The 17,572-nt window shown below is 45.2% G+C and overlaps 1 protein-coding gene across 1 annotated transcript in view; it reads left to right on the top strand.

Annotated features, from left to right (window-relative positions):
* The window catches only part of LOC144138015 (nose resistant to fluoxetine protein 6-like), a 141,538-nt gene that overhangs the window by 78,082 nt on the left and 45,884 nt on the right, over positions 1-17,572 (top strand). Inside the window, exons 9-10 of the mRNA XM_077670055.1 lie at positions 8,541-8,706; positions 17,122-17,204. Coding sequence (XP_077526181.1) covers positions 8,541-8,706; positions 17,122-17,204 — 249 coding nt within the window. The remainder of the gene's footprint in view (positions 1-8,540; positions 8,707-17,121; positions 17,205-17,572) is intronic.

The following is a 17,572-nucleotide window of genomic DNA, read 5'->3' as shown; positions in this document are numbered from 1 at the left end:
AAAAAAGAACCGCTCTCACAACAGCAGCGAAGAAGGTGCCCAGGCGCAAAAGGGGGAAACATTCCAAGCAACGATATGCAGGCCAGATTCTACACCGCCTCAACGCGTCTCAACGACTTCAGGTGAACTCTTCGCGCGATGAACTTCCTATGCACTGTTGCGCTGACAGAGCGTGCTATGTGACCTACCTCACGTGGCTCGCGTCTACACTCCGTCGTTTGGGCAGACGATACAGGCACCGGTGGCAGAGGAAGTGCACTCGGCGTTCCCCCGGGCTGACATAGGACTGCCCCGACTCGGCTTTGTGTTAGCCCGAACATTGGAACGATAACGATGTGCTTGATATTGTAGTTTACCTCCTTTCTTTGAGGTCGGGAGGATGTTGGAAATAGTAGCGAGGAGGAAGAAGTGGCCCCAGCAACATACCGCTCGAATCATCATCATTGTACATAGTGCTCCCTCCTGTCCCATTAAAGCGGCGGCGCCCGTTCGGGTCCCGGCTCGGTCCTTTCCGCGACACCCCGCGCATTTTGGGCTCGAGGGAAACGAGGCGGCCTATTACCTAGCCCGATGATTTACTCCGGGCATGGCCAAACTCGTACCCTTACCACGGAGCCCGGTCCACGCGGGAACGACTCATCAGTTTTCATGATGTTCCCACATACTACCTCTTCTCCTGCTGGATCTATCCTCGGGCGTATAAATCACTCACCTTAGAGCAAAACCACGTCTGGCGCCAACTCCCGACGGGAATCTTTCCCAATGCGGCCACCATAAATCCTGTCCATCCCAGCCTTTTTATCAAACCTCGGCGTGCCCCTTCTATGGCCCCTATGCCAACCTGGCCCACATCATGTGGGCATGCCCCCAGGACCCTTTCCCCGTAATCCCCTCTGAGGAGAGGTGGGAGACCTGGATTCGCACCCCGACCCGGACCTACAGGTCCGCCTGGTCAAGAGGGCGGAAGAGATCGCCGGAAGGCACCAGCCAACGGCCACCATGGGACCACCAACCTAAGTCAAGGAGAAGACGTCCAGGAGGGGGTGGGCCTTCAACCCGTTACCTGCCACCACCATTCGGACTTCGATTCTCCCTGAGACCCTTCCTCAAAAAAAGTTTATCTCTCTCTCTCTCTCTCTATTTAAGTACCGAAGAAATTGCCAAACTAATCTATCTATGCGGACATTTGTATCTCGGGTTGTAATCTTATAGCCCGCTCATTATATAATTGGAATAGTATCCACAATACCGTGGAGGTCCCACAGGGTCATGTCTGGAAGAACGACTGGCTCAACAATGCTAGTTATATCGGTAATTTCTTATTCCGGGTCCTTTATTTGTTCATTAAGAACTACAGCGCTGCCAATAAACAACGAATTAAATGTGTTACATAATGAAGTAGTATGGTAGGCATATCTGAAACCTTTGCGTACTGCTGAGTCCATTTGCCGATTAGCCTTCCACCCCATAAGTTAATTTTGCCGCCGCCATGTTATATTCATGTTCCCTTTCGCATAATTTATTTTATCAGAGTAATACCACCTCTTTGTTAACTCAAGCTTCGCTGTAACTATTTCTGAGTACGCAAAATTTTTCTTTTAGCGCCTTATCCGCTCGATTGTGCTTAAACCTTTTCCAGGCTTGTTCTTTAAGTTGACACAGTGGTAGGATGTCAACGCCGGCCCATTTATATTCCAGTTTTTTTTTGTTTAACATTAACTCGTTTTTTTTTCGAAGTTTCATAAGAAGTATGTAGTGTTCATCTATTAGGTCATACAATCAAAGTGATCGGTTGACGCCAGAGCGTTCCAGTCAAATTTCCATACCTTCTAATCAAACGCTTTATTGTGAATCATTTCTATGTACTTTAGTGTATTCTTGCTGTTTACAGTAACGCATTTTCCAAGTAACATTAGTGTAACGTTATTTGTACGGCTATGAATGTGGTCTATGCAAGATTTTCTAAGATTATCTCTTAAACGCTCTTCTAGGGTTATTGTATTTATTGCGTTTTCTAAGAAAAACTGTGAGACAATATCTAAAGGATCGCTGGCACCCGCTTTCGAAAGGTTAAGTGTGCCAATGTTTATATCTCGAGCAATAATATGGTCCCTTGAGTAGTCAAACTTCTTAAGTATAAATTCAAACTTAGTAAAAAAGTCATAAACAATACCGTTCGGCAGGCGCTAGAGTGCCCAAGCAGCTAAGGTATTGCGGTTGAAGGAAATGCTCATGGCTATACTTTCTGCCGTCTGAAATGACAGTGCAGCTTGTTCCGGTTTCCAATTATTTTTCGCAAATACAAACACCCCGCCACCTCTTCTAGTGCTACGGCATACGGAAAAAAAGTATAACCAGGAAGGCTGTAGGTATTATGCATGTATTCGTTACCACCAATGTCGATCTATATTAACACATGAACTTGTGTCTTTACCCCCGTTAGGTGCATTAGGAATTCATTTCCGTTTTTTTAATTTGCTACGTATATTTGTATGGGTTTCCCCAAGTATTTCAGAAGATTTTCTTCCTCAATATATTCCTCACTATAATGATGTCATCGCTCAAAGATAGAGAATGTTTCTTTGCTCAATTGAGTTGGTGTAAATCATCCTCCGAGTAAATCCAAATTTCGCGCCACCTTCCTTTTCTTTGACAAGCACTTTTCCACTGCGCGTCCAAGCAAGCTTATGATTCTTCTCCCGACCTTTGGTCTTCCTTGCTCACAGCAACTGTTAGTCGTATTGTGTTAAATTTTCATTTATGAAAATTCCTTCTTTCCTACGGTTGGTTCTTTTCTTGCACCATTTATCGCAGTCACCTCGTTCCCGAAATCGCACGATAATGGGCGGGAATTTTCCTTCTTTAGCTTTTGTTCTACACAGAGTTTTTACTGTCTCGGCAGTGGGCGTGGGCAGTTGAAGTTTGCCTGCACTTTTATTCAGGACGTCCACGAGCTTTCCTTTCTCTTTTACAGTAACACCATGGACATCAATGTTTTTGTCGCGGATATTGTTCTCCGTCATTCAAGGCCACCCTGAGTTGTTTTATCTCTCGATCCTTGTTTCGTATTTCAGCTTGAAGTTGATGAAGTAGCCCGGTTACTTCTGACGCTTCGTTTTCCGTCCGTTTTAGTCGGCTTAAAATTATATCGTATTATAACAGCGGAGCTATTTAGGACGACACAAATCCATCCGTGTTAGACAGAAAACCCCAAAACCTTAAGAAAAAAATAATGCCCAGCCTCCGTTCAACGACGACAATAGTTGAACGGGAACCTTTCTCGTGATGTATTCCTTGGTGGGCCAGTCCTACACTGCGAGTAAGTGATACTCTGGAGGTACGCACCACTTTTCGAAAATACCCATAGCGACGTGTGGGTTTAGGGTGTACGGCGCGAATCGGTGCCAGCTGCTTGGCGTTCATTGAGCAATTATTTGAATGGGTGCCGGTTCGGGGTGTTATACCTCAAGATATGAGGTTAGGCCTAACTTCCTAACCTCAAGATGGGAAGTTAGACCTAAAGTCTTGTAGCGAACAGCCTTACTTGGAAACATGGTTAAGTAGCGCAATATAGAAGGGACAACAAAGAAAGAGACCACACAGGCCGGCGCTAGTTATGTGTGGTCTCTGCTTTGTTTCCCGTCTATACCGCGCTACATAAAAATGTTTCCCAGTTCGAACCAACTAGCCCCCATTTTTTCATTGAACAGCCTTACGGCACGCAGAACGACACCATTCTTCTCATGCTCGATTCGTTGGTTGTCGTCTGAGTTTTCCAACCTGCTTCCACGATGTCGAAATGGAGCAATCACCTTTACTTTTTGCACTGTACTTAGATCCTTTACGTCGGAGTGTGCTCTAATGCAGTAGCATTCGGGGTTTTCATATGCTCGGAACCGAGCTCGAACTACTGGCGTATGCTGACGATTCGGCCTTTTTCTGTAGCGATAAACGAAGTATTGATAAAGTTATTCCTGTGACAAACGAATTCCGATTATTTTCTGGTGCGAAAGTTAACTTTTCGAAGAGCTCTGGACTTTGGTTCGGCTCATGGGCAACAACACCAGCTGAGTATGCCGGCATCCAATGTTCTTGTGTACCACCTAAATATCTCAGCGTTCGCTATTGGCAAATCGCCCGCTATTGGCGGGGGCGCACTGAGGTCCTTGGTAGTTATTCGCACGTTTTTGTTCCGCATAACCTGTCCATTTTCGGAAGAGCCCAGGCATGTAACATGTTCTTTGCATCCAAATTGGTCTATGTAATGCAAATACTTCATTGCGCTCGGAGTCACATCGGGTTTTCGCAACCTTTGTGTGGTCGTCTACCATGGAGCCAATGAGGCGCCACAACCTTTTTAGACCGGTTTGCGCTAGCGGGCTGTGCTTAACCCATCTCTGTACGGCAAATAATTGCACGGTTCTTCATTTTTGGAGACTCTACCCATCCTGTTATTCGCGATGATTTGCAAGTTAACCTCGCGGAGGTTTTGCCTAATCTTGTTGTCTCATCCGTGTTCTCGACCAGACCTTCTTTGGGGGGGTTTATGTATGGAGTGTACACTTCAATGCGCTTTTTTGTGGTTCGTTTTCCCCCAGATTTTATGTTCAGCGTGTCTCGTGTTAATCTATATGAGGACCTAATTTCCATGCTTTTCCCAGCGCCACTGTATAGAACTGTTTATTCTAACCTGGCTGGACAAGATGTGCTCTTAGGTGTCCGTAAAATGCCGCTTTGGCCCTCAACAAAAACGTTCTTCAAACTTCACAGCGAAACTTTGCCTGTTAAGACGTGGCTCAACAACGGGAACGTTCTTGTGTCTCCGGTGAACTGTCCCCTATGGGATGTACCAGAAACTATAGAGCACAGCTTCATAAACTGTAAGGATGCCATACTATTTTGGGATGTCCTCCAAAGAACTGTTAAGAAGGACTTTGAATTGACTCCTTATGGTATACGGTATCTCGTATCAACCGCAGACGGTGATGTGCCATATGTTTTTTTTTTCTAATCGCTCTACATAGTTGATGGAAACGCGAACGCTGGTTTGTTCGAGAGCACACTTCTGCCATAGGATCATTATTCTTACAAACGTCTGTGACCAAAATGATTCTCGGCCTGATTGATATCTCCTCCTTATTAGTTCTTCAATTTGCCCCCATTTTAAACTAAGGGTAAATAATTTTTCATTGCGTTTAGTATTGTTTTAGCTTGAAATCAACTGTTTTGTATGTGTACGTAATGAACTCATTTGTATGTGCACATAGTTGTAAATATGCGTTGTAAATATCGTTTCCTACATTGACATGTTGTGCAATAAATACCTTGTGGAAAAAAATGGAGCACTCGGATAGACGCCGGCTTTGTAGCGCGAGGGACCCAGGTTCGAGTCCAACCACGAGAAACGTTTTTTTTTCTTTCACTTCACCAACGATCATTCGTCGCCATCGTCAGGAAAAGTTGGCTTTCCTGCAGGGCGTATTGGGGTGCAACGGCATCAGTTAGGACACTAAATGTCCGCTTCGAAATGTAGTTAGAGAGGTCCTGGGAATGTCCCAGGACGACACGGAGGCAACCTAACCACTGGCCTACCCCAAAGGCCCGAGGGGTAGGGGTTTGCAGCGAAGGGGTACAGTCATTTGGAAAGCAAAAAAAAACGCTTCCCGCAGTCTGAATCGAGCCTGAGCACCCCTAGTTTATAAACCAGCGTCTATCCGATTGATCTATCATCGCATTGCGGGCGCTCGGCATTTCCATTGGGTTCGTAGCACGGGCGTTGGCTTTGGACTTGGCCGCGGGCTCGAGCGCGTGCTACCGCCGTCGACTTTGTGAGAGATGTGAAAGCCTACGGACGAAACGATCCGAGCCTGGCCGTCATGGAGAGCGTTTAGCGACAACTTCAGAAATACATGTGAGGTGATGACATGTGGAGCGGCAACTTGGCGCCATGCTTAACAACTTGAAAGCAAACTTAGTTTGGCTCAACGTGCCATGGAACGAATAATGATCGGAGTAACACTTAGAGACACGAGCTTCCTGGGTTAGAGAAAAAGATAAAGTGCGAGATAAAATACTTTCAATAAAGAAAAACAAATGAACTGGCAGGCAACGTAATTGCGTGAAATGACAACCGGGGGACTACCAGGGTGACAGAGTGAACACCGAGAGACGGGCCTAGAAGAAATGTGGTTGATCCCTCTTCCGTAGGCACCGGTAAAACATGAGAGTGAAATGTTCCTCCACAGAAGCAGTCGAATGTTTATTGTGCGTCGATTTCAACTTGCACATCGCTATGAATATTTCGTCGGTATGGCACCGTTATACGCATCAACGTTAGGCGCTGGATTTCACGCGTAGGAGCGTTGCGTAAATCCGACTGAAACCGGAGGGGCTCGCAAACCATCCGTGCGAACGAAAACAAACGGGTTGTCTGCGAATCGTATGGTGAACACATGGTCCGCTGCAGCGAAAGGGGCAGCGGACAGTGCCACGAGCGCGACATTTGCAAGTTGCCGTCGATCTTACTCCGCGGTCGTTGCCTTACAGGCTTCCTTCCCCGCAGGTTACGCTGCGCGTCCCCCGTACACGTAGGCGCTAGCATCGAGTCGCCAACTGTCGACGCTCACTAGCGTCATGATGCACTACTTTGGTTCGACTCTTCTACACGGCAGCACCATGTGAAGGGAAAGATATCACTCGCGTTTGTCATCCTGTTTACGCCTCTGTTTATCGCAGTCGGGAGCGCGTTTCGTAGCTCCCGTTACAGCGAAAGAGTTTGTGGTTAAAATCCCGGCGCAGCCGCGTCAATCGAAATTTTTCTGGCGATGTCATTTCCGTGACGGATATGACGTCAGCCAGATCTTGGTGGACCCCGGCTAAAACACTTTCATGTTAAAAGAGGAAGGCCGGTGACTCGATGGAGGGGCGAAATAACGAAATTCGGAAGCAAAGAATGTACTCCAGTGTAACCAGACAGGAGCGGTTGGAGGTCGATGGAACAGGCCTTTTTCCTGCCTCTTCCGGCTGTTGCTGCTGCTGAGGATGCAACAGACGGGTCTCCGACAAAGTCAGAGAGGCCACCAGCTTTTCTATTTCTCCAGGCTTGCATGGTGACGCCTCTAGTTAAATGATAACTGAGCAAGTGAGTTATCCAGTCACAAAGTGCTTGGACTATGCACTTTCCAGGTTGTTCAAACAAGCAAGTAAACTATTCAGAAAATAGGTAATTTTGAAACAAGTGTAGAATAATATAAGAGATCTGATTTTCAGCCATGAAAATTATAACTTGTAAACGACATCCGGTCTAGAAAGGCTAAATGACAGACTACCTCGGATACTGAAGAATTGAGATTCTACATACATCAAGCTTCAAAACATAACTTTTATTACATTGCGCGAGCTGCTCAAAATGGATTACATGCCATTCCTTGCCTTTTTAACAGTTCTGTTATTTGCATATTTGTCCCTGTGCTGTATACTTTTGTTAGTATGTTAATTTATGTTAATAACGCAACAAAGCTTGCATTGAAGCAGAGAGCTCAACTACAGTGAACTAGAATTCTAGTTCACTGTAGCTCAACGATGTTACTAAAAGTGATTGAAAGAAAGAAATATGTACCGTAAAAAAAGATTGTGTGGTGTTCTTTAGATCGACATCCGCCTTTCGCTCGCTTTTGGATCAACGTTACTCGATCGCCTTGTGGTGTTGACGCCGATTTTGACCTGAAGAAATGTGTTTCTCTTGCCAGCCTCAGCTACCGTCTTAATTTTATAGTACATGTCAATTGTTTCTATATCTTTTATGCACAATATTTGACACCTTGGTTGTGATCTTTATGAGTGAAGCGTCAAAAAACAGCGCATGTTGTCAGAGCTATACGTGCATCACGTCACTGATTGCTTACGTTGTGCTTTCGCATAAAATATGGTGATTTTTTCAGGTATTTGTGCAGTCGATAATAGGGCCCCAGTTTACTTTTATGAATCATGTGAATGAAGGGGGCCTGCAGGCCTGTCAAGCTGGCTTCTGGCTAATTTTTTTGTGGGCCTCCTGCATAATGCGCATGATGTAAAATAAAGTTCCATTCTTTTCTATTCTATTTTATTCTTCTTAGCTTAAAATCCAACCGAAGTCGAGTGCAAGCGTAAGAAGCATTTCAACTAGGTCATTATTGAAACGCCACACACTTCTATAACCCTGGCGAATATTTAAAACAGCAGCAGTAATGACCTTTCTTTGTACCCGGTGCTGGCCTGCGGCAGGGTGACAGAATTTTTCTACATCTTTTTCTCTATTACATGTGGTGTTCAGTGATGAGAGTAATATGATGGGCTCCCCCAGGTTGCGTGTTATATGTTGGATGGTCCTTACAGTTATTCAGATGTTTATTCAGATGTCGTATTTTTGTGGAAACATCTGGCCTATCCCGGTACGTATAATAAGTAGCACTGCTGCCGTGGGGACTGAAACGTGAACACTCGGGATTGTGTTTAATCTGTTGCACGCTGCAAGGGGCATGTATTTCTCGTGTGTTATGTAGGCTTCTCTTGCCCATGGTGCTCGTGGCGTGTGGCTTCTCCTTACTGCCGCTGTTCGTACGGGGCCCCACGACGGACATGGTTTACGACATGTTCTACACGGCCGTGGAAGGTTACTGGTGGGCCTTCCTGCTCAACATTCGCAACTTCTTCCGAGACATCTCATACGTACGTACACCACAACCAGGCCTGCGAGCTGGAATCTAACGCTCACATTACCGCCTCTTCTCGTCCAGTATATACACGAGAAGAGGTGGAAAGAATGCGCTATTCATTTTAATCACCCTAACTGTACTGGTGCGCTTGGCGAGCATCTGGTAAATGTCGTAGACTGGATGATTTCTGTCTAACACATATACCTCACGCAGAGGGGAGCGTGGAAGCTGCATCTGGAGGCAAAAATGTCCAGTCAATGTCAAAGACATACTGTTGTGGGCCGCTTCGATAGTGTGATCCGGTTGTCAGCTTTGATGATGTATATAAAGTATGTGCCTCGTGTGTCGCTATTTGTTTTTGGAGCTCCATTTTAGTACGACAAACTCGCGGTGGGTTTCAGTTTGTAGGACGGTCATTCCCGCTGGTAGGTGTTTATGTGTTTTTAGCGGCGAAGACTTCCTAGGAGGTGGCGTTGACGGTGCTCTTCTGCACTCAAATGCCTCAGGCTTAAGCTATCACCCTCCTCTCCCGTTGCACACCCTAAAAGGTCAGTCTAGATCCCCTTCTGAATTTCGGAGTCCCATGTCGGTGCGCCACCAGCTAACCTATATGCTTGCCTCGTCTCTGTCATTTACCGTTGACCAGGATATCGAATGGCTGCGCTGGATCTATGACAATTAAACCGTCGAATTACTACAAATCTATTCGGAACTACTGCGGAAGCGGAACGTGGGTGGGATAAAAGCATCACAAGTGCTGAACTGACCGCTGATTTTTTAGCCAAGTACTCCTATGATTTTACCATTGCTTTGTGGGAAGCCAGAGAGAACAAATAACGTAAGATGCGGAGCAGCAATATATTTATTCAAAAAAGCACTATAGAGAATTTGGAGTCATATATTGTAAGATAGCATTGTAACTGTAACATAGCATTGTATATTGGAACATGAGCATGGTCGTGGTGGCCGTTTATCCACCGCCAGCACAAACTACTGCTCATCATCGCTCATTTTTTGTTTCAACCACCCGGGACTGCAACAACTTCCCTGCATTCGCCGTGCACCACTCCTACCCACATCTATTCAAGACTCTTGTTGAATCGCTAATCTGTTGCTAATCATGCCCATCCCTCATGTAATACCCCGACTGGGGCCTTTGATATATAATAAATAAGTAAATAAATAAATAAATAACATTGTGTAGGGCACAAAAAAAGTTTTTAGAAATGCAAGTCGACAGCAACATCCCACAAAGCATTAGGAGAACAAATCGTACGAAATTTTGAGCCAAATACATATATTATGGCCAATTCTGATGACTTTATAAAGCATTCGACTGACTTGATCGTACCAAAAAGCTGGGGAGGTATGGATAGGCCTGGCAAGCATTTTGATTTCCTGAATGCTTAGATTAGTGGCAGAACGCAGCATGTACAAATCAATAAACTTAAGTCTTCTGTTTAATAATACGCAACAGTGTTCCTCAAGACAGTGTGGTCCGACCGCTTTTGTTTAACACGTACCTAAACCGTAATGGTGAAGTAATTTTTATGTATGCTGATCATATCCCGCTGCTAATTTCAGGCTCCAACATAAAGCATTTGGGATGAAAATGTAACCAAATCCTAAAATATTGTCTTACCGTCAAAAATAAACAAAGTTCCTATTACTACCTACTAAACACCGTTATATATTTCCTAAAAATAAATTAGTCATGCTTGAACATGCTCTTATATTGACAATCACAAAAGTGAATTTCTGTACCACACAAAATCCTGGGTGTGGATTTTTCCTCTGGTCACACGCCAGGTACTGCTGTAAACTGCTTGTCAAAAAGGTTTCTGCAATCATTGGAACAATTTCACCTTCCCGCAGTGACCTTTCCAATAACGGAAAGCTCCAAATTTATATGTATTTAATTCCTACATTAATTACAGCACACTGGTGTGGTGCACAACTATTTCTATCTTAGTCATTTATTCCTCTATCCTAGACATTCATTCCTGCAGAAAAAGATAATTTGTTTTATATAGCAAGCATAGAGCCTTCACAGCTTAGGAACGGCTATTCTCGGAAATGATGTTCCCATACAGAATATGTACAAATTTTGTTTACTACAAATGGGTTCTTTTTAGGCTGCCAACATTACAAACTACCAGTCGTCCACAGCCAAACTAAAACGGTGTAGTAATATTATGCATATACAAAATGTTTATACATTTATTTGCATATACATAATATACATCTATACATTGAACAAATATGAGACACTCAAATATATTCATCTATTTACACTGAATGTATTTTCTCAACCTGTTTGTTGTATGAATCAAAAGAAATTGCGGTCGATTTTGACACAAATCTTAAATTTTGTTTACTTTGAACAAAGAGCACTTTGCGCTCAAAGGTAGCGAAGTTGTAAGTTGAGGTTTTTGTGCATTTATGTTATAAAGGTTCCACCCCGTAATGCGGTTATATTGATGGATTGTTATTTCTTTCACCCGCCGCAGTGGCTCGGCGGCTAAGGCGTAATGCTGGCAATCTTGGTCGTGGTGGCCGCTTTCACATGGAGCCTAGAAACGAAAAGTCCATGTTTGGAGTTTTCCGCGCGCGTTAAATATCATGAGGTGGTCAAAATTAATCAAGAGCCTTCCACTTAGGAAAGCCTCATATCCCAGGTGAATGTTCGGCGCGTAAACCACCTATTCTGAATTTAAACAAATTCTATTCAAGTAATTCTTTTCTGGTAAATATGACACCGCGCCTTTTCGTGGCCGTTTTTACATTTCATGCTGCTGACCTACACTGGTAAGTGTTTGCTTTGTTTGTCAAATGTATTGCGCCCTTCGTTTCCTCGACCTAGTTGGCCTGTAGTGATCTTCTGGGCCTAGTCAAGCCCGAAGCGTACCCTTTGTCGGAAGATACTTTCGACCAGCGTATGTTTTGTGGAAAATAGACTTGTATGCATGAGTGCACAAAAAGCCTCTTCGGAGCTTCTACCAATATTCGGCAGTACACAACAAGATGCGATGACGACGTTCTAGGGTACAAGTTGTCACATGGACGGGGTAAAGGTGCTGGCACGTTTCAGACGTTACTGCGTTGGAAAAGCACTAAGGAAAACGGCACTGCAAAGGGCGCGTGGCGCTACGCGCTGTCAGCAGTGTCATTTCGAGAGGTTACCAGTTAGCCGCTGTGAAACTGACGATAAATTTGACGCTCTTAGCACGCTAGAAGGGTTTCAGGAGAAGGTGATATAGGGGTTATTGATTATGTGTGTTTGAATTACTGTGAGCGCATATGGAGAATGGACGAGGCGCTTGTCACTAGTGCGTCGGGCTCCCTACTGTGCGGGCATCGAGTGATAGCACTCGCTTTGAGGTCGATTTCTGGAACTTCGCAGGGAAAACAAGTAGCGCTAAATTGTGGCGCTGAACCTTCCCTGAATTCTCCCGGTTAACGTCGGACCCGTCAACTTCTTGTTCAGTCATAGATTCGGACAGACGGTGCTTTCTGAGAGTCTCCATGTAGTCAAAAAGCGGTGCCGCCCTTGAAGAGGGCCTATGTAGGGTTAACCAGTACGATGAGAGCATGCACGGCCTGCATCAACAGAAATGCTGTACCTTCACTCGCTATGCCCATCGACTTGGCTTCATGGCTGTTTTCATCATGATGAGTGCTATCCGCGATGCGTGCCGAAAAACAAAAGGAGGGATAAGACAGCTGTAATCCCGCTGCAGGAATTATGCGTGTGCATTAGCTCTGGCAATCAACTGTTCATTGCGTCATTGTACTAAAAATCTGTTGTGTGGCTACTGCATGCTCCATGCTGGGGCTTCTGGTATGGGCTTTCCATTTCCCCGCATTGTGCAAGCATTCGCCGACATATATTACTTAAGAGAAAAGTCATCCCATTACATTAGATCCAATTGCATTATCATTGTGTTACATCCCATTATATTACATTACAATGAGCCCTATGCTATTCAGCTGCCACAACCTCCACCCCCCCTCCCCCCCAGTTGCTCACATCATACCTTGTTATGCCAATTAGATTTTCGCAAAGGACACCCTCCAAATCGAACATAGCAGCTTATTCGTGACCGATGTGTCGGTGTGTCTGCATGCTTGGGGCAGTTGGTTTATTTCCTATCAATTTAACAGCAGAAAAAAATGCCTCCTGGTGATTTGTCAGGTGAAACACAGTATATCTTACTTTTGGACCATTTGATAACTGCCTCGAAATTATGAAAACGAAAACTAAAAATTGCGGCCGACTAATTCGTCGATGTTATGAATGCATTCAGCAAGGCTGGCGTGCCCACGTTGTGTGATTTCTTCTTTCATGAACTGATATAATTAGGATGTAGCATCTACAAAAATGACTTACGATTTTTCCTATATGTTCGAGAGTATTACACAAATTAGCTTAAGAAATTTAACGCGATCAATTCTAGTCGGCAATTAAACATACTGTTGTGTGAATTTAATTGATGAAACTTGGAGCTACAGTAAACCCTTGTTAACCAGACGTCGTCAAATCCTCTGAATATTTCGAGATAAGCGCAGTTTCTAGTTAAGCGAAATGCTGAAAATTTCTGGCCGGGCGATTGAAATAAGAGCTAAAGCAGGTAGCGAAAGCTCCTAGTCTGCACAAGGGCGCTTTCTTAAAAAATGCAAAAAAAGTTCGCAGGAGAACCAAATTTTTAATACTGCGGAAGAAGGAACTCCGTGATGATCACCTATTCTGCGTTCCCTTTTAGGCCGATAAGCGATCTCGAGCTGCTCAATGCATCGCATGAAGAGTTGCTCAAAAACGCTACATTCTGCCTTGTCGCCAAGCGGAAGAATCATCTTTGCTGTTTCTGTAGGCACTTCTAGAGGATCCTCTTCGTCCTCGTGATTAACTGCATCGTCCGCTCCTCTCTCAAAGATGTAGGCGTAGGACAGCATTCTGGTAACGGGAACATCGGCTTCGTGCAGCGCAAACGTGCCGTAACGAGCGCGTTCAGCGCGTAGTGGGAGCCTAGCGTTAGAACGGAGATCTTATCAGCTATCTTTAGCAGACTTTGCCTTGTGTCTTCGCTATCGACATTTAGAGATATCCGTGGTCTCCTGAAAAAACGTTTCGTGATAAAGGGGCACAAATACAGGGTGCCTATGAGACGTAAATATACGGCGAAAAAAGGTTTGGCTTAACCGATATTTCGAGATAACCGGGTTGTAGTTAACGAGGGATTACTGTATCACAGAATTATGTTTACAGAGAGAAATGCAGATGGTATAAGTCCATCTTCACGGTGGTTTTGCCGAACCTGGTGAGGCTGCTCGAACGGATTCGGAAGTGGTACCTTTATGTTATCGTATTAAAACTGCGACTTTTAACTATCTATGAGGCCGACTGAGGTAAAGCTCCCGGCGATTGAGGAGTCGTTCAAGCAATGAACCTTCAATAATTTCGTTTGGAATTATTTTTGAAGAAGTCAATGTGCGAACTAGAACTGCGCACTGGAACGATGCAGTGACAGCCGCTGATGTTTCAGAACGTTTATAACTCCAGCGTGAACTAACTAGAAGAAGTACGTGAAACTCCGTACAGTGGTCTTTGAGGTCAAATATAGCGCATTCTGTTTTTAGAAATTCGCATTCAAAGTTAGAGCTGGCTTGGCAGTAATGGGGGTTATGGCTGACAGACCTGATCAAACCCCACGTAGCCCGTACTCATATTTCCAACGCAAGGGCAGACGCTTTGTGTTATGTCGCAAAAAGGGTGTGGGAGCGCCTCTAGGGACGCACAGAGGTGGTGACCACCCATTGCGAGTCTACGCCAGTTCGCATTCACGGAGTAATTGCCGTTGACGGTAACTACACCGAACACTAATCTTGCACATCATACACAAAAGAAGATATACCTATTACTTTTTGTTTTATTGCGGAAATTATCCGCAGGAATTTTTTTCTTCTGTATGCTGCCAGAGAAACCATTACTTGTTAATTCTTATATTTGCAGAGGCAATTTTGTACGAACCTGCTCTTTTGTTGGAGTGCCTCACTTAAATCATGAAAACCGCCAGCAGCTCATTTATTAGAGCGGTTTATTTTCTTTGGATTTTTGTTTCTTTGCTTTGGGCTGATGTGCGTTGAGGGGTGCGGAGCACACCCGAGTAGGAACGCTTTTTACTTTTTGTCGTTTCTAGGAAAGCCGGGAGGTCGCGTATTATGCCCGCAACCGGCGGGGGTGCGCCGGCAGGATTTATCAATTTTTTTCAACTGTTTTTTTTTTCGTCGCCTGACCGGCACTTTTTTTGTCCCGTGTTGGGGAGATGACGGTAATTGTTTTTGAGGGTGTTCCAAGTGTCATGACTGATAGAATCTCTCAGTAGAGAGACGAGAACTGTGAGATCAGTCGAGGGGTAATGATTTTTGAGCGAAGAGAACGGGAAGGTGTGTCCACGGGGCTTATGCTGTTGAAACTACGCAGCCGCATTTCCCTTCGTCGCTGATCTATAGGCTCTCGCCATGGCGGAAGAGATATGTTGACGAGGGAGTGAGTGACGGCTCTTTTGTAATGTGTGTGCGGCGGGACTTCTTGGAATACCGGAACGGGCGATTAAAGAAGGGAATCTTCTGCGTGCAGCTTAATGTTAGGCGTGCATTGCATGGTTGGGGCTTTATACGGAGCACCCGTGGTTGAATTGCTGAGCGATACGAGTTTATCAGTCGACATCTGTTGTCTTGTTGTTTCATTGGTAGCGTATTTAAAAAAAAACACCTTGGAGTTTCCGCGTGAGAGAAAGAGTTGGTTCGTAGGGATATTTGGGTACACAGCAACGTTGACTTTCTTTGTGGCCTATCAGCAGCCTAAAATAGGTTAATTGTTAGGACCTCCTCACTCTCTGTTGTGACGTTCCTTTGGGAGGCGGGACTATGATAATTGAAGTTAAGTGTTTGGCGTTTTGAACGAAATAGGGGTGCCCGCAAGACGTGGTATTTGCCTGAACTGTAATTTTTTTATGCCAGTAGTACTCGGCTGTAGCTTGCCGAGGACCCTTTCTGGGCTTGCAACTGTGATGGGGGACCCCACGATGAAACATGGTGATAAGTGTGGTATTGCCAGACAATTAACTCATGTAGCCAAAGTCGCTCATACACATATTAACGTGCCCGCTTTTTTTGTGCTGCTTTCTTGAATAATTGAGACGTTGTCCAAAAAAGCCAGGTTTAAAATTTCTGCTATGCGGGGATGTTTTTCCAGCATGTCAAACGGCAAATCCACTTTTTTTAGCTGGTTGCAAGGTTTGGAAAAAATTAATTTGGGAGTGTGGTGGAGGAACCCACGGCAACTCCGAAGGGCCCTCATTTTGCCTCCCCTTGTCTGCCCCTCGATCCTTTGTACTGATCTAGCCGGACGGCTCTGTCAGGACGAGCGACGCGGCCAGCTTATGTTATTTGAGTGCCAATGATCGTGGGTTGTGGCCATTCTGCTGTTGTCGTGTGTTCCTGGCTGTTCCCCACCTCTAGGCCAGACGGCGAGTTCAGCTGAGCTGGCGTGGTGGAGCCGCGAGAGCGAGCTAGGTCGCAGGGAGCCCGCTGAACCTTAGAACCGTCCGTTTTGTTTCTCCCGTGACACCACGAGCAGCGCGCATATGACCGAAAGCAGGTGCCGAAGCAAAGACGACGGGCACATCCACAAAATACACAGACATAGGTTTGATAGGGCCAGCGCCCGTTCATGTGCAGCTTAACTCAGAACCGGGAGTCTTCACCACATGTCACCCACACAATCCAGGACGCTCGCTCGAGCGTTTTAGACAAGCGTTGTATACGTGCGGCAGCACTTCAATGGTAAAAATTTGTTGCCTCAGATTGATAATGTATTTGCTATAGTTTCGTAGATAATATTTACAGACTAGCTAGGACACAGATCCCCCCCCCCCCCTCCCATCAAGAAATTGCAACCAGGGGTATGCAGCGGAAAACAAGGGCCCGAATCCCCCGCCCCACTTTATATTGCGCTTTTGTTTTTTTCGCGGATGTTCGGTGGTGTTCCTTGAGTTAGCTGTGCTTGTTCAGCTTTTAAAAACACATTTTGGATTTTAACTCACCAAAACTGCACCTGGGCTTTGAAGCGCGCCGTAGGAAGGGGGGGGGGGGGGGGGGGGGGGGCTCCGGATTGATTCTGACAGTCTGGGAATGTTTAACTGGCGCTGAAATATCGAAACAGGGATGTTTTCGCTTTTCATATCTATTTGAAAAGCACCCCCATCGGATTCGGATCCGCGTCCTTCGGCTCAGGAGCACAACGCTTTAGCCACTGAGCCACAGGGATGGGGACTTGATCGCATTTGCTATCCTTTTCTTTTTTGAATCAAATCACTGGCAGCATGAAAAGTCTCCATTTTTACTAACATGGTGTTTGACTTTGCAGGGCGTGTGTTCCCACACGTGGTACATTTCAGCAGATTACCAGTTGTTCGCCATTGCTCTCTTGGTTCACCAACTACGACTCAGGTAACGCGTTCTCCTTGGCATCATTCATTGTGAATGCGGAATCGGAAAGGTTGCACATAGTGGTGCAAAGAGTGGAAAGTTTATGCTGCACTGAAATTTCTTTGGGGGTTTAGGTTGCTGCCCCATTGAAGAATAAACTTTAAAACTGCTGGTTTTTATTTTACCAGCTTACTCAAAATTATATGGACATCAATAGGGCACCGCGACGTAGGCGACCTGCCAGAAATATGCACGTAGTGGTCTGGATTGAAGTCCCAAGGCACTAGTCGTCAAGAAACCTGAAGTTGTACCATCTTTGACAAAACATAAAAAATCCTAACAGCACTAGTGTGGCAAGGACGACTGCAAAAAAGAAAAAAAAAGTGGCA

The sequence above is a fragment of the Haemaphysalis longicornis genome, unplaced genomic scaffold, assembly GCF_048455015.1.
Source record: "Haemaphysalis longicornis isolate Haplotype H1 unplaced genomic scaffold, Haemaphysalis longicornis Haplotype H1 scaffold_1, whole genome shotgun sequence".
NCBI classification, from domain to species: domain Eukaryota; kingdom Metazoa; phylum Arthropoda; class Arachnida; order Ixodida; family Ixodidae; genus Haemaphysalis; species Haemaphysalis longicornis.
This window is presented reverse-complemented; position numbering and strand designations above follow the sequence as displayed.